We start from the raw sequence: 21,932 nt of genomic DNA, 5'->3' as shown, positions 1-21,932 counted from the left end.
GTCACGTCTCCGTCGAACAATAGTAACGTTCTCCGGTCACCCATAAAAAAAAAAACAGTCACCCTATGACCGTAACCGGGACACCCATAAAATATCCTACTCTAGAAAAATTACCGAGCGGTACGATTCACTGGACACCACTTTATTATTGTTTCAGAATATATCTATATCCTATTACCGACGAAGAATGAGGAACCAGGAAGAATGAAGTCACCTGGACAACGGTGTTAAACATTACACCCGATGATGATCGTTCGGACACGAATCGCGTTAAAATAATCATTAGGTAATAAATGATATGATTCTCTCTCTCTCTCTCTCTATTGTAACTGCACGATTCCGCGCCATTTATAGGCCTTCATTGAGGAAAAAAATGGTGAAAACAATGGCCGTCGCACTAATTTACGCTTTCGTAGGAGTAAACACTTCTTGTCGCGTGTGTGTTGACGATTTTTGTTTTTGGTTTCCGCGACACCCCTCTTGGAGTTACTTCCGACCTTATTCGACTCCATCATCTTCGAAGAAAACAATAACCGGAGACGATGCCTGGAAAGTGAATAACAGATCGATAAAGACCCGGATGCATTTTTGCTCGTTCCTAGGAAGCTGATAGGCTGTTGACGGAATTTGAAATAACCACTCTAAAAGCTTCTTTCTCCTCATTCTCCTAAAGCTTCTTGTTTAACATTGTTTTTAGAATGAGATATCGATTCGTTTTTTACATTTGAATTCTTATTTCTATTCCTGCAGCGCACATAATTATATGAGAGATGGATTGTACCGTAGCCACGACGTATAACCCGGGTCCACCCCCGTCAGCCGTAACCTCACCCATCAAGTACATGAAGAAGTCCCAGCAGCAACAGCAGTCGTCGCCGAAACCCCAGGTTCTGCGAGTCAATTTCGAACCGGACAAGGGTGAGGTCCAGGAGCGCAAGAAGAAATACCTGACTGCCAAGTACGGACAGCACCAGATGAGCCTCATCCGCAAGAGGTTACGCGTCGAGATGTGGATGTTCGACCAGTTGCAAAACCTTTGCGGTCAGAGGGTGAGTAAAAATCAATAATTCTTACACCACTTCTCTTTCCACTAAATTCATACTTGTGGACTCTCACGCCACTGAATCTGCAAAAATAGACTGATTCTGAATTTTAATCATCTCCGGGAACCTTTCTAAGAGAGACAAACGCTGCCCGGGTGAGCGGGGCACACTCTCGCCAGCCAGAGAGCCACAACGGCTATCCAGAACAGCTATTCTCGGACAGAAACCATGCCGTTATTTTTGGGGGGAGGTCAGAGGAGGCCTTTGTGCCTCCCCTACCGGCTTTAGAAAATACATTGAAAATGGTATATACATACATACATTGAGTACATGTGCTTTGCCTCCCCCCCCCCTCCCCAGAAAAAGTAGAAATGACGGCCCTGACACAACAAACCCATCATAGCTGCCGAAGACCCAAGTGGGCATCTAGAAAGCACCCGCAACCTCTAACCCACGATGTCAACCAATGACCCCCAAACAAGTCACAGAATCATCTTTCTTGCACCCCCCCCCACATCTCTCTCCATCCCTACCGCTCTCACTCTCTCTCATTCCAGGAGACCAACAGAACCATAGGCGGAGATAGACTTGGAAGTCTGGGGAGGGCACGGTCATTATTTCTGGGGGGGCCATGATGATGATGATGTCAATTCATATATGCATATATACATTAGATCAGTCAACTTCACCTTTGACGCTGTATCTCTGCCCATGAACAGAACACACAAAGGTCCATTCCTCCAATCAGAGCATCGTCCATTTTCATCCAATGGCGTGTTAGCCGGGGGAAGGGGTCTGTGGGTGCTACAGCACCCATGGCAATTTATGACATGCGTTAGGGCATCCACTGAATTGATTCAGAGCTCAAAATTTCCTACGTAAAGATCAAGACGAGCACCCACAAATTTCAAACACTTCTGACGCATCTGTTGCCATTACTATGCTATGCACACACGTCAGTCAGACCCGAATGTATCATTTTAGGGCAATTTACGGCCAGCTAATCCTACAACGAGCACGTTGGGTGAAGACAGAAGTCTTTGTCCAATCAGCAGCAGCAAAAATATTTGCCCAAACCTCAGATGCAATGACTCAATTTCGAACCAGACAAGGGTGAAGTACACGAGTGTTAAAAGAGATAGTCTACTTGACCGCCACGTATAGACAGCATTAGATGAGTCTCATCCGCGAACGATTACACATTCATTTTGGTTGTTCAACCAGTTGCGGACGCTCTTTGCTAGAGTGGCCTGGTGGTTAGAGTGGCGTCTACCACAGTGAAGGTTGCCATCAGTTCCCAGGTTTGAACCCGGGGGAAGAATAAGATACAAGGAATAACAATATATTTTTCCTAAGGAGCTTGAGGCGACCACTTACAGATGGCACCTTCATTTCCAACCATCTCGTTAATGGCAGTGTGTGGTGAAGTACTAGTTGCAGACGCTCTATACAGTCAAATTACAAATGAAAACATGTCTTTTATCAGTGACACGTGATATCATAGGGTATATCACGACGCGTGATCTCTTGCGGATGAAACATATTAGAAACCGCCCGTACTCTGCCTACTTACCACCAGGTGTGGTGAATCTCATCCGCGAGAAGTCGCACGTCGATTTTGTTTGTTTCACCAGTTTAAGACGCTCTGAACACAAAGGACAAGTGAAAAAGATTTTCTTTCATCAGTCAAAAGCGTCATAGGATATATCTCGACGTGGCCTCTTGCATTTGGTGTGCTCTGCTGTCCGTTGTTGGCAGTCAAGGGAGCATTCAAGTATTACGTAAGCAGATTTTCAGCCACTTTTGACCCCCCCCCTCCCCTTGTCAGAAAAATTTCGTCAGCAGCTTAGAATATTTCATATCTTCAAAAAGGGGTGGTTGATGACGTAAGCAACCTTCAAACCCCCCACCCTTGTCATCAAAAGTCAGCAAAGCCGAAACCCCCCCCCCCCGATGCTGACGTAATACTTGAATGACCCCCATTGATTGGTTGGTTCGACCAGCACCTCCTAGAGATAGAAGGTCTCCGCAGTCTGCTTGTGACGTCAGTAAGTAGTCCATTTTCTCTCAGAATATTCAGGGGAAATAAATTCCCTGCTCGTGTCAGTATCATCATTGTGAGGAAAAAAAATGATCGGGCCCAGAACTGGTGGTTTCTATGCCCCACATCCAATCACCATGCGGTATTTGTGAGCCAATCAGGAAGATTCTACGCCGAAATGTGAGAAAATGACCGAAAAAAGGGAAAAAGATGGCCAAATCTATTGCTCTATAACTTTTGGGTCCCCCCCCCCGAAATGAAAGTGACCCCCCCCCCATAGATAAATAATAATAATAATAACGGTAATAGATAAATAATAATAATAATAATGGCAATAGCCTATGCTATGCCTATAATAATAATGCTGTTATTTAATAGCCTATGCTATACTATTAAATAGCAGCCACAAGAGGTCGTGCTTCGAAATGTCATATTGATGCCATATGAAATTGCAGTTGACCAGTTGTGTTCAATATGTAAATATTCGGCCAGTTGCAGAAAATTGACGGCGAATGTGTGTGTGTGTGTGTGTGTGTGTGTGTGTGTGTGTGTGTGTGTGTGTGTGTGTGAAAATAAGTTAAGAAAGAATCTTTCATTCCTTCCACGGAGTTCATCTCTGTATGGATGGCCTTTACGCTATTGAATCTGGTAGAAATTAGGCTAAACCTCTCTGAATCTTACCGGGAATTATGAATATATATATATAATACAGTATAAAAAGATTCCCACAAAGGAAAACGAACTTATCTGCCCACGGGAGCGGAACTTCCACTAATCATTGTGAAGTAGTTCCGGCCCAGTTCCAAAAAAGCCCAATCCATCTCGCGAACAAAGAAAAACACAAGTGTCTTTCTTACGACTACGGGCAGCAATTAACGCTGAACGCAGATTAAACAAACGCGATTTCACACAGTGCAGAGAACTGTGGCCGACGTTTTGTGCAAGAGCTAAGATTGACTTAGTACCAGAGAGAGAGACAGAGAGAGAGAGAGATAGATAGAGAGAAGCGTGATAACGGCCGCCCTTTTTGTTATGTTTGAATGGTCAACACATCCCGACATCAGGAACATCTCTGATGACCTTCAGTGGCGTGGGGTCACTCACCTCGAGGTAAACAGAGTCAGTGGAGTAATAATGATGGCGTAATTAACAACTATTTTCCATGCAGAACACACACACACACTGTTACGGTAAAAATGTGATACATTTCCCTAAATTTATCACTTTTACCGTCGATTATGCATAATAGAAAAGCGTCTAATAGTTGGTAAGCATGACAAATCGTACTATATGATATACTATACGTGCATGACAATTCATACATGTATGGTATCATTACATCGGGGTATGATCGTAAAATTGGTTATCCTTATATCGAGGTCCCACTATATTCATCATACATACTAGACTAATTTGGATTTTTTTTTTTTTTCATATTTATCAAATTCACCAATTACACTAGGATATTATGCATAATCACAATTTAAGGCGCTGGAATTCAGGAAATTATCACATTTACCAACGAAACTTGATTACTATGGCTAATCGCTGGCTTAGGTGATAATGTTTTCAGTATTTATAAAATTCACCAACGACGCTTGGGTATTATGCATATTCGCCGGTAAAAAATGATAAATTAATCAAACTTACCAAGACGACTGGTAAGTGTACATAATAACCGATTCATCACATCTACCGTAACAACCGCCCCCCTTCCTTCTTTTTGTTATCTTTAAACGGTCAGCACATCACGACATCAGGAACATCTCTGATGACCTTCAGTGGCGTTGGGTCACTCACCTCGAGGTCAACAGAGTCAGTGGAGTAATGATGATGGCGTAATTAAGAGCTATTGTCCATGCGGAACACACTCACTCACTCAATCGAAGTGTTATTACGCCAGAGACTGATCAAGTATGTAATTGAAAAAGATTCGGGGTTATTATTGTTGCATTAATAATTTTTTTTCCCCCTATGTGTGAAATTGAAATTAAAAGAGCAGGAAATATCAATGGCGGAAGTTTACATAAAGAAATCGGTTCCACAACGTTGTGAGATCCATGGACCTTTGCATTTTTTTTTTCTTTGACAATTGTGACGGACGGGCTTGAACGCCCATGAACACGGATAACCTCTGGAACTAACAATTAACTCTCCCGAAAACCCTTTTTTTTTTTCAAGGGCTCGTTCCGTGTGTGAAAGTCACGCCACACATTTGCCTCCATGTGTATTTTGCTTCTTATAGGTTAAAGAGATGCTTTTTAACTCCTTCCAGACTTAATCATCTGGAAACAGCGAATCATAACGATGCTTCAGTTTTAGAGGAAACTATGTAGCTGTATTCCCGGCGCTGCTAGGGTTTTCTTCAATGAGGCTTTTTGGATCACGTGATATCTCTCTCTTTCTTTGATGGACATACAAACTGCGTCCACGTTAACCCATATGGCGGCTTCCTGCGCAACTCATGAAATAAACAATTCTAGATTTAAAGAAACGTAGAAATGAATAATTCCCCCCCCCCTTTTTAAGGGGCGCTAGGTATTCCCCCCTCTCCGAACTTCAAGTTATCCATCTCTGCCTGTTTCTGGTTCAAAAAATGCTTAATCAAAGCTGTGGAATTTCTTCGATGGGCCTTACGGGCCCATAATTAATTTTAAAACATCCTAAATTACATAAATTTATGCGGTTGAATAACAAAAGACAATACGGAGACATCAATTTTCATGCTTGAGAAGATATAAATAAAAAGTTTAAATCAATGTTATTGTATGAATATCCACCTATATCAAAAGTAGGTCCGGCCAATTGCTTCATATTTAATTTCGTGGGCTTCGTATATCTCTAAGCGAACTCAATATTTCAAAAATCTAGAATTCAATACAATTTTTTAAAATTATTGATGCGGCGGGAAACAACACCAAATTTCCGCATTTCTACGGTTAAAATCGGCAATTTTAACACTGATTTCTATGGGGATCATCCTTTGCCTGACCCTTATAAGTGATGCTGGTGATGGCGTCTATTCAAAAAGCTCTCATTACTGGGAGGATTGAAAAAAGGGGCAAGCCATTATAAAGGCATAAACTATTATACATTATACGTACAGCATTGAAGAAGTGACAAACCATTGGCATATACACGTCTGAAACGCATTGCTAGGGAACCACGGTAACCAAAGTAAACGTTCGGAAAGTGATTGTTGAGGCCCAAAAACCATTGTTGCCCGACAGTTTTTTGCCCATTTGCCCTGCTCTGACGAAATTTTAAAGTAGCCTATCGTTCAAGTCGGGTCCCATTTGTTATATATGCAAAATTTAGTGACGATCGATCTAAAATTGTAGATTTGTATAGAGAGCATATACACACACAGAAAATTAGTTTTATATATATAGTTTCAAGGAATGTTCACATTGGAAGTTACAACGGTCTTTATAAGTTGAAGAGTAACCACATTTTTCGAATGACTCGCGAGGGGTCTAGGTTCGATCCTAGGCGACACGCTGGTTTCGGGCTGGTTCTGCAACCTCGAAGCCTAAATACGAGCCAGTCCCCGTATGGTCTTCAAAAGATAGATGGCAACACCTGAACCAATATATCCGTTAAACTTGTATAAATTCACAAAAATTTAATTAATAATTCCAGAACATACAGCTACCTTTTCGGATGTAAAATAGTCGTAAATTGCCTCTTCTGCCAAAAGCTATGTTGCCCGCTGTGTGAACGTGCGGTGGGCCATCTGCTATAGCATTCACGGGATTTCCTAAATATCTAACCCGAGGTCCCTCGAGTCTAAAAGTGTGGGACTCTACAAACCACCACACTCAAGTTAGCATTTGACTATTGAAGTGACATGCCGATCTGCAATCAAGCATACGCGTCAGAGTACCCATACAAGTGCTCTCTTTCTACTAATGATGGGCATAAATGGTGCTCACTAGTCACTACCAGTGCGGTCTCAACACATGGGGTCCCACCTGGGCATGGTCCAAGAGTCTCAAGTGGAGGGGGCAGCATGAAAATTTGGTTTGATTAAAATTTTCGAGAGTAAACATGTGAATTGGTAGACAGGCATTTTTAACCATATATAGAGGGCCTCAGAAAAATCATTCTGCCCGGAGGCCCATGATGATCTGGCCCTGCTCGCTACTCAACTCAAGAAAGGTCGAGAACCCATGCACACATATCACACATTTTATTTCTTCCTGAGTATAGTAAAATATCTTTTCTAAGAGTACTTGTGTTTGACCATAACAAAACCTCCTTCGGGAAAGTGCCCCCCACCCCAAAAAAATACCAGATCAGACCAGACCAGAAATTTCAGTTGCCCCATTGGAAGGTGACCATTCATAGAGGTTTCCTTGTATCCGATGTAAACCAAGATATTTCTATACTCCTGGAATACTCAGCGCGCATCAACAATTAATTGAATAATGAGACAAGACGACTACCATTACCAAAAACACAAGTCAGTTTTTGCTAATTCTCACCAAATATTTCCAAAAAAATATCACCAATTTTCGCTAAAGAAAGCCAATTCAGACCAAATTACGTAAATTGTAATATTATGGACAACTCTCGAAAATCCACTGTGACATTGTCAGTGGACAGGTTCATACCAGGTTCGTCTAGTCACCCCTAGCAGTATCAGATAGCCACTGTGGTGATCGAGTGGTCATAGTGATAGACTCACATCGCGATTACGACTTCGAATCTCCCCAGCGCCACAGTGGTGGTCGTCGGGAGCCGGTTCTGTGTGCTTCTCAACTCATATGAGTCTCGAATGCGAGCAGATCTCTCCGTTAGAAAGTCTTGCCACAGAGAGAGAGAGCGACAGACTCACAACGGTACAAATCTTCAATAATAATTACACTTCACTCATGGTTCGAGAAATAGATGGCAGCACAAGCATTACACAGTGACAAACTTCTCATTAGGGTCACAACACGGGCACGCATGTTGCAAAATGTACCGATTCGTCAGAAGTTCTGCAGAGGTATACGAACGAGGTGCATGTGTAGTTGTAGTAGTAGTAGTAGTAGTAGCAGCTACATCAGACATGGGCACTGGCGTACGCAAGGGGGGGAACCCCCTCAAGCCGAGATTATAGTGTTATTTTGCAGGAAAAAAACGTTATTCCCCCCCCCACCAAGAAAATTCTGCGTACGCCTATGGATATGGGTATGAAGTATGGGTATGCACATGTGGGTACATCTTCTATTTGTAATTCAAACATCTCAAGTTGTGCATTTGGTCAAGCATGGGTCCTTCTCGATGATTTACAACGAAGCAATTCTTGTCCCAACACCCCAGACATTCATATATTCCCACGATAATCAACAAGTAGAAGCGAATTTTTATCTAGTCAAATGAAGGGTGATTCATCAGAAAGAGAAAGTTTTGAGAGATGCAGATTATCTTTTATCTCCGTAATAAATGCACGTATGAGAGGTGGGAGGAGACGGGAGGGGGTTACCAATCGATCGATTCCTTTCCGCAGCACATCCAGCACATTACTGTCGCAGTATTTTAGATTCCCATGGACGAGCACACATCCTCCTCTGCAATCAGAATCTTTGGTGGATCGTGAAATTGGTGGGAGTCCCCTAGCGGAAAAAAACTGACCATAAATGTACGTATATATCAATCCATCTTCGAATTTCAAGGCTTTTTTGTGTAGGGCCTTATCTTCCTTAGTACATGCCTCGCAGACATGGACGACTGCGTATGGGGGAAAAAAAAAGAAAATTCCGAAATTTTGTCAATGAATAAAAATGCATCGAATTTTAAAAAAAAAAATAACTTTTTTGATGAGAGTTGGGAAATATAGATGAGAGAGATATTTTGCGTGAGTGACGATGAGCGAAGCGGTCATCGGACTCATCTCTTTTAGATAAGGTGTGGCTTATGTGATGGAGGATGGGCAGCTCTTCATTGGTTCCAATTTCTCAGCTCTCCCCACACACAAATATGCACACTTTTTTTTTGTACATGTGAAGAAAACTATTTGTTGTTTTTTTCTCTCTCTCTTCCAACCGTCAGGCTTGTCAGGTTGAACGGCCCTCTGTTATGACTTCTACTTCTTTATATTGACCACTTTCTCTCGGGCCCGTCTATATCCTCTCTCTGCCCACTGATTATTTTTTCTTCGAGCCCGGTGCAATGCTCGCCCTTCTCGCCTCAATAGGCGACCGGAGGTTGAGGAATATTGGTCTGTAATTCGGTGGATGCCCGTTTTTCACTTTCTGCTGGAAATCGAAATGAAGTATTCGTCGTATCAAAGAGTTCAGCCTCATTTTGGCGAAACAAAATTCGCCATCCAAAAAAAAAAGACATACGTAAGGTTAGCCTATAATGCGGGGAAATGATGGAAATCACAAAAATATGTACATTCACAAAAAAAAAAAAAATTAATAATAATTAAGAATAGATAAAAATCTTCATTGACTTCATTAGTTGGCCGACCTCTATATAGACACCTTAGTGAGTGTATTGAATTTTCAGTATTTTTTTTTTCTGTTTTCTTCTTTAACCCCTTCACGTACAAGCTTTTAGCAATAAATTCGGATCTATTATTGACGAATCGGCAAAAAATCTGGTTAGCTAAAATCCAGGGCCGTGACTACAATTTTTGCCGCCCCGAACTTTAAAAATTCGGTAATTCTATAACGGTGTTCTTTGTTCTCACCTGAAACTGCCGCCCGGGCAGTTGCTTCCTCTGCCCCCCCTTTTCGTTTCGGCCCTGACGTAATTGCACTTTAGAAAAAAGGAAAAGAAATATACATGTACCATATATATTAATACTTACCTGGTGCTGGAGATGCCGTGATCAACGAGGCGGCTCTCCCGGGCAGAGGCCTTCCATTGCACTCTGGTTGGCTGCAAGCTCGCCACATCAGCTAATTGCGGTTGCTTGGGGCACGTAATTTTTGGTTGCGGGGTTAGCGTTCGCGCTGATCCCTTCCCATCTGTCAACAGTTCAATTCTGCTGCCCGGCAAGCGTGTTATATCGGGCATTTTTTCGGTATCGGTCACCCGTCGCGGAAGGCAATATCAAATGAATGGTTCCCTCCGACCGCCAACAGTGCGACGCGTGAAATATCATCGGCTTATTTCGGCTGAAGTGGGTTTTCTGTGGTTCCCAACTTCAAGGCGCAAATGCGAGCCGATCTCCTCGTTAAAAAGTCTCGCCACAGAGAGCAACAGTCCTACAACGATAAATCATTCAATCATAACACTTCACTCGCAGTTAGAAAAACTGGTGGCAGATGGCAGCACTACACATAACAAGCATTACAGAGAAACAAAAAACTTCACGTCAGGTTTCACTACACGTACACGCACATTCCCGCATGTACCGATTCGTTGGGGGGTTCCGCGGGGGCGGGGGGTGCATGTGTGGTGTAGCAGTAGTAGGTAGGGCCTCCAAAAAATGGCTCGGGGATCCATGATGTGCTTAAGTCAGCCACCTCGTTGGGCAATTTGCCTGTTGTGGCGTTGTATTTGTATTTGTATTGTATTTGTATTGAAAGTTTTTCATTGTTTATGTGAATTGGAAATTGAAAATTTCAAAACTTTAAAATGAAAAAAATCGTAGCCAGTGCCTAGGGCTCTCATCGGGGTTGGGGGGGGGGAACACCCCGACATTGGCTCAACGCAGAACGTCTCTGAGAGCATCCCTTGGCCTCCAAAGCCTAAATAGATGCTCGATCCCAACGTTTTTAACTTTGGAGGCCAAGGGATGCTCATAGAAACGTTCTGTGTTATGTGGAATTTTCAATTTCCAATTCCCATAAACAATGAAACTTTAACAATGATTTTTTTTTTACTACACTGCATATTACAGCTGCCTATGGCGCTGCTGGTATTGGTGAGTTTCGACAACAATCAATTTTTCATAAAAGGAAGGAAAAAGATAAATAGAAAATGAATATACACAGTTATATTAGAGTAGATTAGATGAGTATATAGTAGATTCCTTTTTCATCCTCATCCTACGTGTTCTCTTGCGCTCTCTGAAAGGGGATCCCCAACAGTGCATACAGGGAGGGGGGAAAAAGAACTTCGATTCATAGGGTTACAATAAAGCTTCACGGTGGTGAGGAGAGGGGGGTAAAGAAAACACAGGGAACTGAATTGAACTTACTACACTGGTGTTTGGACGAAATATTTAATCCGTGATCGTAAAGGGGTTAAGGATAGGAGTAGGGACATCTTAACGGGTTCTTTAGGCTCAGGGACTTTTATGGGGTGTGTTGATTTAATATTTTCGGAGAAATCGCATTGACATATAAAAAAATTAATATATAATTATGGTAGGGGGTTCTTAACTGGAGGGGAGGGGCGCTCTTAAAGATTTCAGGGAACTTGCATGAGAAAGCAGTTAATAATTCCTTGTCTGACTTTCACATCACTATATACTGAGCATTATTTCGTAAAGGGATCCGTGGCCTTAATTTTATCGGCACGCATCTTATTGGAAATAGGGATCCGCGGAACACAAAGGGTTAACTGAATTATAAGGGAACCACTAAATTATAGAATCTACAGAAAATGCGGAAAAAAATCTACGTAAAAAATATGCGCATATTCTTCAAGAATAATAAAATTGCATATTCAATGAAAGAAGTACGTAATTTAGTACGTAATTAGAACTAATGCAAAAAATTATTTCGTAATTAATGAAATATAAATTTTCGAAAATTTCTGAAAAATAATTTTACAAATAATGAGAAATTTTCATAATTGAAGAGAAAATTTCAGATTTAATGAAAAAATTCAAATTTAATGAAAATAAAATTAGAATTGAAGGGGAAAAATTCAGAATTGAAGGGGGGAAAATTCGGAATTGAAGGGGGAAAAACTCAGAATTGAATGGAGGAAAAAATTTAGGATTGTAAAAGGGGAAAATTCAGAATTGTAAAGGGAAAAATTCAGAGTTGTAAAGGGAAAAATTCAGAATTGTAAAGGGAAAAATTCAGAATTGAAAGGAGGGGAAAATTCAGAATTGTAAAGGGAGAAAATTCAGAATTGTAAAGGGAAAAATTCAGAATTGAAAGGAGGGGAAAATTCAGAATTGTAAAGGGAGAAAATTCAGAATTGTAAAGGGAAAAAATTCAGAATTGTAAAGGGAAAAATTTAGAATTGTAAAGGGAAAAATTCAGAATTGAAGGGAGGGAAAAAATTCAGAATTGTAAAGGGAAAAATTCAGAATTGAAGGGAGGGGAAAATTCAGAATAGTAAAGGGAAAAAATTCAGAATTTTAATGAGAAATTAGAATTGAAGGAAAAAATTCACATCCGAAGGGGGAAAAATTCAGAATCAATAAAATAATTTTCTTAATTACTAAAAATGTTTTTCAGAATTAAAGAAAACTCAAAACTGACGGATGAAGTAATTTCAGAGCCTATGAAAGCTTTCAATAATTTGAGGTCTCCAACCCCCCCGACACATATAACTAGGAACGTTTCCTCCGGGGACCCATTGGCCCACCCGTTTAGAACATTCTCGAACATTGCATATAAGGAATTATATGTAGCCATTAGTTCGAGAGCTCACAAGTGTTTTCGAAGGTGGCGAATAGTTTCGACACTCCCTGGCAGATATTGCTTTTGGCAGATTTTGGCTTCTCTCATTATTGCACACTTATTTATATTTGAGGAAAGAGTTGTGACTCCAGTCCAAATATTTTTTGTTAACCTGACAAAGGAAGTCATGTGGCAAGAGCCATTACGTGGGCGGGAGGCCCTCGATACAACAACAACCACCCATTCTTTTCGGCACGTTACAAAAATAGCCGACGTCTTGTAAGCCCTCGTTGGCCTTGCTTTCTTGCTTGGCCTATGATCTATAAAAATCATGGCAGTATTTAAAAGTGGGGGGGGGGGGGGGGAGATGCGCACACAAACAAACACAAAAGAAAAATGTATAACACGACATCTTTCGGAAAACAAGTAAAACCTCTGCAGACAATTTTCTTTTAAAATGAAATGACCGTTTTTGGGACAATGGCTATTGTATTGGAGAAGTATTCACTTCTCCTGTACAAGTATTCACTTGTAATAACAAGTCAGATTGGAAGATAATGTTTGAGGAAAGGGGGGGGGGTGCAATGGCTGGGCTTCCTTTATGTTTTTTTAGAAAGATTAATTTATGAGTGGTATGGCCCCGGAATTGTCAAGGATTGTCAATTCTACTTCGTTTGATTGGTCTTCAGTTGTTGGACTGGCCGATTAGTCCCATTCCGTGGCCGATTCAGGGATATTTCCGTTCAAGTTGGAAATAATTATGACTCTCCAGAGATATTTGTGTATTGATACCTTTGTTTAGGACGATTGTTGTGGTATCTTTGACCCTTTGCTCGAGAGCAACACAAGAATGTGTTCAATGGATATACATTATACATGCTCAACCCATATTTCGTGGGCCAAATGTAGCCCTCGGAGTCATCTCATGTGGCCCGAGTCCTCAAAAATCTAATTTTATAATAATAAACTCAGCGGCACATTCCCAGATAATTTAAGTGACCCGTGGCATATTTAAAGATCACAACGGCACATTCCCAGTGATCATTTAAGTGTCCCGTCCTTTCAGATCACTTAAAGACCCGCGACACAGTTCCAGATGATTTTACCGAGTTGCCCAGTTTACGAGAGTTTCAAATCAATGGGAATGGCAACGCACTCAGGCGGAAATACACTATGTTTCCAAAAATCTATGTCCTTTTTGGAGTTTAGACATTTTTTTTCTCGAATTTCTAAGAAACTAGAAACTTTCTAGCGCTGAACTAGAAGGGGGCGCTGAATTCACCCTTTAATTGCTTCCCCAACATTACTAAGGGCGCCAAAATACCAGCTTACCCCGGGTGACAAAATATCCAGTTGCGGCCCTGCTGAATGATAATGGATTTTCCACAAATTGGTATTTCGATTATTTTATCTCATTTGATTATTTCGTTCAGTTTCTTCATTTTGACATCATACACGTGTGCTATGTACAAGTATTTCTCTTATACAGCATCAAATACATGTCTTCGCTCATTCGCATAAAGCTGCGGGCCTATTTTTGAAATGGAGGATCTCTTTCTGGGTGTTGTACGAGCACTCGCAGGTTCTAAACACTTTTGACGCCCCCCCCTCTCCGCGTATAAACGCCTCAAAAACAAACTGGACGGTAACAAACATTTTCGTTGACGTGTTTATTTTGTCAACATGATCATCACCTTGATCACTTCCGGCCAGCAGATGTGTTATATTCACGGATATCAAACAGGAAGTAGATCTAACTCATGTAAACTCGCACACATCCGGTTTTTGTCACACACATTTCCTCCATCTTCTCTACCCTTCTTCCATTTACATTGTTTTAAGCACGTTGAGGAAACGCCTTCGCCATGATTCAGTTCCATCTGTTTGTTTATTTGTTATACGCCAACCTTGCCCCATTGTGTGTGCATGCTTCCTCACGCAAAGCATCGCGGTATTTTACGAGACGAATTTCCTTTCTTTGTGACGAAGATTATGCAAAGGAAGTAGTGTAAGGCCACGTGAGTGCGTCGCTCAAACAAAATTCAGCCTAGGCTGAGGTTCATGCTTTCCCCCCCCCCCTCCCAGGGCAGTCTCAACAGCATCATAGCTTCCCCACCTTTTCCCGGGCAAAACGATTCTTCTGTCTAGGCCCGTTCCTAGCTTGAAATACTGTAGCTGACTAGCAATTTGCATACTTACTCTCGAAAATTGTAACCAGATATAATTTTCATTGGCCCCTCGACACGTGAGGCAGCCACATATTTTGAGACCCCCCCCCCCCCCCGTGTTAAGTCGGAAAAAAAACTGTTAGAAGTGACTTCGCTGCGCCCCTTTGACCCTTCCATGTAGAGCCTCAAAAACACCACTTGGCCAGGGGGCCCCATGATGCTCTTAAGACGGCCCTGATGGGCGGAGGCAGGCATCTTCATCTGCGAAAAATAGCGAAGATAGGCACGTATTCAAGAGGGTGTGTCAGGACAGGCGTTTGTTCGTTGGATCGTCCCGTAACTTTACGAGACACAAATTTTCCCATATTATTCGGTTCTTGGGTGCTCGCCACCACCACCACTTAACGGTCATGCACCTCGTACCCATTCCTCTGTGGAATTTCTAACGAATCGGCACATGCCGGAATGAGTGTTCTGGGTGTATGTTTGGCCCCTAACGTATTTATGTTGTCGAGTTGCACTTGTTTTGTGCATAAATCTGCCGCTGTGCCTGTTTGATCATTTTTGTCGCACCACGGTCATTTTCTGCACACGAGTGCTAATTAGACCAGGACCTGCAATTTATTGCTGAAAAACGGCACAGCCTCTGTTTTATACTCACCGAGGAGATTGCTGCTCTAACCCCTCGATGTGGGACTTCCTGCGGTAGCAATTTTTTTTCTGTGGTAATGTCGCCGTGTGTCAGGAAAGTTCTTTCTGACAAGGACGAACCGGGTATCGAACTCGCGACACCTCTAAACATCCTTTGGTACTTTAGGCGAGTATCTTATCGACCTAATAGGCTACCGCGTGTGCCTATAGTGTTTTTTAAAACTGCCCGGATTATGCAATGCTCGAAAAAAATTCATATCGATAACTGCGTGAAAGAAGGTGATAAAATGGCTGAAAATTTTTGTACCTTGAGGATGTTATTTATTGAATAGGGTAATAATTTACAAAGGCCTTTCCGGAAGCCCGAGGATAACTGAATGGATGCCATCACGCTTTTGCTTGGATAATGGACAGTTTGTTGCGTGTAGAGAGAGGCCCTGGAGGCCTTGAAACTTAGGTGCGGCCGTTATTATACTCTCTCGGGCCCATCCTTTTTTTCTTTCTTTTTTCTTCATGGCATTTTCATGTTACCCTGGGTTTGGTTTTTTTTTTATGCCTACGATTTCCAATGGCTTTCTATGGATGAAGGTCGTCTTCCTTTCATGGTTTATTGTTCATTATTATATTTGTTTACTGTTATTACTGTTATGTGTTTATTTTGTCTCGTTCAGCTCAGCTCAAAAGGGTTTGTATATCGATATGCTTGTATATCGTACGATGTGTTCAAGCCGATATGCAAATTTACTGTATACTTATAAATAGGGATAGGATTTTTTTTATGACTTTGCATATTTTGCTATTTTCACACCCGATAGAGCATTTTTTTCATGGATTTTCAGTAATTTTAGGGCATTTTCCATGATCTTCAGAATTTTTTTAGTTTTTAGGTATATTTTCATACTTTGTATACTTCAGCGTAATTATATTTTATATGTCAGCGCAGGGGCGTAGCCAGAAATTTCCTTCGGGGGGGGGACCAAAGTGACAGAACAATGGATTGGCCATCTTTTACCCTTTTTTCGGTCATTTTCTCACATTTCGGGGGGGGGGGGAACGAGACCCCCAATTCCCCCCCCCCCCCCGCTACGCCCCTTGTGTCAGCGTTTTGTATATTTTGTATACTTCAGCGTGACAATGAAGAAGGATTTTGTTTCCCCTCCCCCCCCCAAGCTCTCTTTCTCCTAGCTTCATTTCCCACAATCGGGTGATTTTAACATTTTAGCAAATAATTGACGATTTTACTTACATTTGGCATTGGCATCGTTTTTTTTGCAATGATTGGTGATTTTTTCTGTGATATTAGCAACTATATATTGGCAACTTTATCTATATACTATGGTACCTTTGTGTTAATATCATTATCAATTATATAGCTTTGGCATCATTTTTGACAAGATAAGAATTTCTTGTGATTTCCCCGTATTTTTCATGAGGAAATATGGACAGTCTATTTTATAAACCGGTATTTTCATGTTTTTATAGCATTTTTACATTTTTTCTTTAGGGCATAAATGCATTTTTTATGGGGCATATTCCGTCAGTTATACGCTGTCACTAGCCCTACTTGAACTGCTAAAAAATTATTATTTATTTTTAATTTTGGGAAAAATTGGTTATTTATGCGGAAAACATTGCAATTTATTAGCCATCATATAGGACAAGGGTGCTCAATGACCTTTATGAGAGTGCAGGCCACTTCACTGAGACCCGAAAATGTGTCACGGGCTTAAAGGCATTTGTGCGTCACATATCTCCTCTCAGGTCACGGGCCACTTGAATGACTTGTAAATGTGCCGCGGATCACACAGTGATCTCGAAATACGTCGCGGATCATTCAAGTGGTCTTGAAATGTGCCTTGGGCCACTGCTTAAGTCATGCAGATATGTGCCGTGGGCCACTTAAGTGACCCTAGAACTGTGTCACGAGTAACTTGAGTAAGATAGACTTGGAAGTCTTGGGGGGGGGGTGGCACGGCCATTATTGCTGGGGTGGCACGATGATGATGATGATGTTACATTTATACATTAGATCAGTCGATTCCACCTTTGACGCAAGGAGTGCATTACCCCCCCCCACGCCCCCCCCCCCCCGTATTACCGCCTATGCTTGAGTGATGTGGAACTGCACCGCGGGACGCTCAAGAGCTCTGTAACTGTGCCCCACCTCACTTAAGTCATCTGTAAATATGTAAATATACCACGGGTCACTTAAGTGCAGGGCCGTCTCAAGATCATCATGGGCCCCCAGGGCCAAGTGATTTTTCTGAGGCTTTACATAGCAAATTCGTAAAAATTTCAACCAGTTCTCATTTTTGTGAGGCCCCCGGGCCGTGCCCGGGTGGGCCCATGCGTGAAGACGGAACTGCTTAAGTGATCTGTAACTATGTCACGGGTTACTTTATTAAGTGATCTGTACATATGTCACGGATGTGATATGCCAATGTGCTGAGGGCCACCTGATTGATGTGGAACTGTACCGCGGACCGCTTAAGTGCTCTGGAACAGCGTCCGGGTCACTTAAGTCATGTGGGTACGTGCCGTATAGTCTGCTTTTTCGGGGCCCTGGGTAAGAGTTATTCTTGGCACCCTCTTGAAGGATCATGCTCAGAAGAGAAAAAGGGGAGTTTGAGGCTCTCATTTGGCTCAGGACCCCGCGGCTCAGCCTAGTGATAGGCTTGGCCGTGGGGCCACTTGTGTGATCTAGAGCTGTGCCACGAGTGATGTGGAACTGCACCGCGGACCGCTCAAGTGCTCTGGAACTGTGCCACACGTCACTTGAGTGATTTGAAAATGTGCCGCAGGCTGCTTAAGTGCTCTGGAACTGTGCGTGGGTCATTCAAGTGATCTCTGTATATAGCGTTTAGTTAATATTTACAAAATTATATTTGATGTCACTATGGGCCCCCACATGTGGGGGGGGGGGATTGACAGGGCTGTAGCCCTGGGGCCCGGGACGGTTCTCATCATTTTTTACTTTTTCACCCTATAAATTAACTACAGAAGGGGCCCGTTAAAAGTCTGGCCGAGGGGCTCCGCAAAAGATACCAAACTAGGGGCCCCGCTACAGGATGTGGGGGCCATGGATGTCGCGGGCCACATCAGTTGACTACGAGGGCCAGAGGTTGAGGGTATATGATGCAGAATTAAGTATTTTTTTAAAACATTTCCGAAACCGGTACAGAGATTTTTGTTACAAAATGAATTTTCCAATTTAACTTATGTTTGGAAAAATCTATTTAAAAAAAAATCTGTATCAAAAAATCTATAGTTAATTTACCATTTGGCAGATGGCATTGTAACACGTACTGCCATCTACCAGCAATAAAATGAAACTATAAACGGCTATTAGTATAGCAATACGCCAGTAGACGGCAGCATAATAAGTGTTGTTGATTGATAGATTCGCGGGAATTTCGAATTCTTTCAAAGCGGTGTTACCTGGAGTGACCATACGTCCCGCATTTCTTGGGACAATGCTGGTTTCGTTTCTGGTCATACCGACTTTTGGCAAAAGTGTTTTGGTTTTTTACACAAAGCCTACTTGAATTTTTATTCTTTACTGAAGTCAAAGATTGAAATTATTTTTCACCTCATAAATTATACTATGATAATTACAAGTACAAATAAGAATATTAATCCCCCACATTTGTCTTCAAGAATGGATTCCGCGGAATTCCTTTCAATCCACTGAAATTTGCAGTAATGCTCCATTTCTAGCCATTGTGATTTTTCCGTAATTTCAGCAAAATTTGGCACCTTTGTTTGCTTTTGGTGTCATTTTTGGCAATAATTGGTGATGTCCCGTATTTATAATTCAAATTTCCCCCCCCCCTTCCTCCCCCAAAGAAATACGGGATCAGCCTAGTTACTTAAAAAATTTTTTAATTTTTTTTAAACATAAAAGTTTTTGAGTTGACTGACCATATTTCTCCGCAGAAAATACGGGTAATGTTCATTTATCGCTAAAAATACTGCTAAAATTGAGTAAAGTCGCCAACTGTAGCTGAAATCACTGAAAGAATCGTGAATGACGGGGAAAATACTGTGCAACTGCAAATCGAAGTGGATTTAAATGCATTTTCATTACGTTGAAGCATGACAAATATTTGAGATGGATATTTACATTCATAGTTGAAATGTTATATAATTTATATTTTTCATAGTTGATAGATAATAGTTGTCATATAACTTTAAGTTGGAAAAATAATTCCGATTCCTTGATTTAAGTAAAGCGGGCTTGGTTGAAAACACACACACGGGAAAACGGGACATTTTTGTAGAAAAAAGTTAGGATGATGGCAGAATGATGATGACCAAAGTCACAGGAAGGTACGGAAATATCCCGACTTATTTCAAACACTGTATTCAATAACTTGAAACCTACCGCAACATGAATTTATGTATATTTCATAGGGGAAAAAAATAATGGACGAAAGAAATACCCTTACATGTATTAAATATTTATATCTATATAAGTTATAAAAACATACAAATTATCTACATCTATAAATCTATAAATTAATTTAGAGATAACTAATTCGAGTTATCTTCGTTGAAATTACGGGACAAAATGCGAAAAATACGGGGATTAAATACGGAGCGAGTGCTCATTTACCATAAAAGAGGTTAATAACTGCCTAATCAATATTATTCCATTCATAATTAAAAGAAATTTCAATTTGGCATCGTTAATGAACAGTGGTGTGATTTTTTGTGTTGCAGGACGAAAACTCATCTGATTCATACGACGTGGAAATCGACCTCGATGAGCTCTTAGATATCGAAGGGGACTACAAAAGGAAAGAGTGGCTTGGTGTAAGTTTTTTTCCTCAAATAATAATTTAAAAAAAAAACAATATTCTGTGTAAAAACGATTTCGTCGACTCCATTAAGATCAAATCTTATCATTTCCTGCAGATATGAGAGTTCGTATTTGTACATTGTAAGTGATAAAAAAGATATATACAGTCGACCCCGTCATAGAGCTCCCCCCAGTGTCGCGCCACCTCCTATAGTAGCTCGCTCTACTGAAGCTGGTGTTAGACAAACTCGTTATAGAGTCAGATGCTGCAAAATAAAAACTGTGGCATAAATCGGGTTCGACTGTATTTTCAAATGTCATCTTTTCTTTCGCTTAATTATAATTTTCCCCCTTTATTTTTTGCTTATAGGAAAAAGTCATAGGTGCGAAGATCTCCCCTGAAGATGTTGAAGTAAGTTTTTTTTGTTGTTCGTATTTGTTTCAATCAGACCATTGTAAATTAAATTTGAATTTATTTTTGTTTTGTCCATTTTATTTTTGTTTATTTATTTGATACTGTATAAAATATTCATTCGTTCAGGGCCGATCTTACTAGAAGGAAGGCCCGGTGTGAAAGTAATTGTGGAACCCCCTTCACAGGACAAATACTTTTCTTTAATAATTCCTTACACAGTGGAACTCATACCAGAATGAACACCAGCGGAATTTCCCGCCAATTTCCCGCCAGCGGACACCACCTCTCTTCAATGGGCATTTTCCCATAAATTTATGGCCCGGAATTTTTAGTGCCGCGGGTGGGGTGTGCTATGGAGAGATCTCGTGTTACATACGTCTTGATTTTTGCAATCATTGTCATATAGATGAACAGCAGTAACATAACATAACACAATATCAAAAAAAAAAAATTCAATTATTATTCCACGAGGGCTGGCCCAATCTTACATCCTTAAGGACGAGTCTGCATTCGTTTAGAGCGGTGTCCCTAACGTGGGGGCCCCAACGCCCGCAAGTGGGAAATTTGAAAATGAGTTTTTGTATTAAGATTGTGTGGAACTTTGCACATCTGCATATGGGAGAACATCTGGATTTTGGTGGGGGCATGGCTTAAAAAGTGTTTGAAATCACTGGTTTAGAGTAAATTTTGAGTTTAAGGGAGAAATTTTCGTATTTTGTTGTTTTTCGAAAATATTTTTTCCGTTACTCAGGGGCCATTCAAGTATTACGTAAGCAGATTTTCAGCCATTTTTCACCCCCCCCCCTTTCAGCAAAATTTCGTCAGCAGCTTAGAATATTTCATCTCTTCAAAAAGGGTTGGTTGATGACGTAAGCAACCTTCAAATTCCCCTCTCCCATTGTCATCAAAAGTCATCAAATCCGAAACCCCCTTCCCCCCCCCCCGATGCTGACGTAATACTTGAATGATCCCTCACTGAAGAAATATTCAATAAATTTGATTTAGGATGTAGTATGCATGCACTTCCCCGCTATTGGCAATACAGTAGGATCCCGAATATTCGAGATTTTGATTATCTGAGGTACGATGCAGGGCCGTAGAGTGCCTTTTCGGGGCCCGGGGGTGGGGCAGACTTTTTTCTTGGAGGCCCCCTTGGAACGATTATTATTTGACGCAAAATAAGTGTACATTTTTTGTGGGGCCCTCCATTTAGCTTGGAGTCCTGGGGTAGTGCCACAGTTGCCGCAGCCTGGTACAATAGTTAAGCCGGGTTTTCCTAGGAGCAGGTT

At 41.3% G+C, this 21,932-nt stretch overlaps 1 protein-coding gene and 1 non-coding gene across 2 annotated transcripts in view; both read left to right on the top strand.

Annotated features, from left to right (window-relative positions):
* Positions 1-21,932, top strand: part of LOC149084414 (protein phosphatase 1 regulatory subunit 14C) — a 58,486-nt gene that overhangs the window by 27,569 nt on the left and 8,985 nt on the right. Inside the window, exons 2-4 of the mRNA XM_089234810.1 lie at positions 751-1,049; positions 20,150-20,242; positions 20,599-20,640. Coding sequence (XP_089090936.1) covers positions 771-1,049; positions 20,150-20,242; positions 20,599-20,640 — 414 coding nt within the window. The 5' untranslated portion in view covers positions 751-770. The remainder of the gene's footprint in view (positions 1-750; positions 1,050-20,149; positions 20,243-20,598; positions 20,641-21,932) is intronic.
* LOC149084416 (U1 spliceosomal RNA) lies at positions 9,882-10,044 on the top strand. Its single transcript, XR_016193131.1, has one exon. It is a non-coding gene; the product is annotated as a U1 spliceosomal RNA (small nuclear RNA).

This window comes from Pholcus phalangioides, unplaced genomic scaffold (assembly GCF_987345545.1).
Source record: "Pholcus phalangioides strain wild (caught in Gottingen) unplaced genomic scaffold, Ppha-v1.0 ptg000008l_1, whole genome shotgun sequence".
Classification (NCBI taxonomy): domain Eukaryota; kingdom Metazoa; phylum Arthropoda; class Arachnida; order Araneae; family Pholcidae; genus Pholcus; species Pholcus phalangioides.
This window is presented reverse-complemented; position numbering and strand designations above follow the sequence as displayed.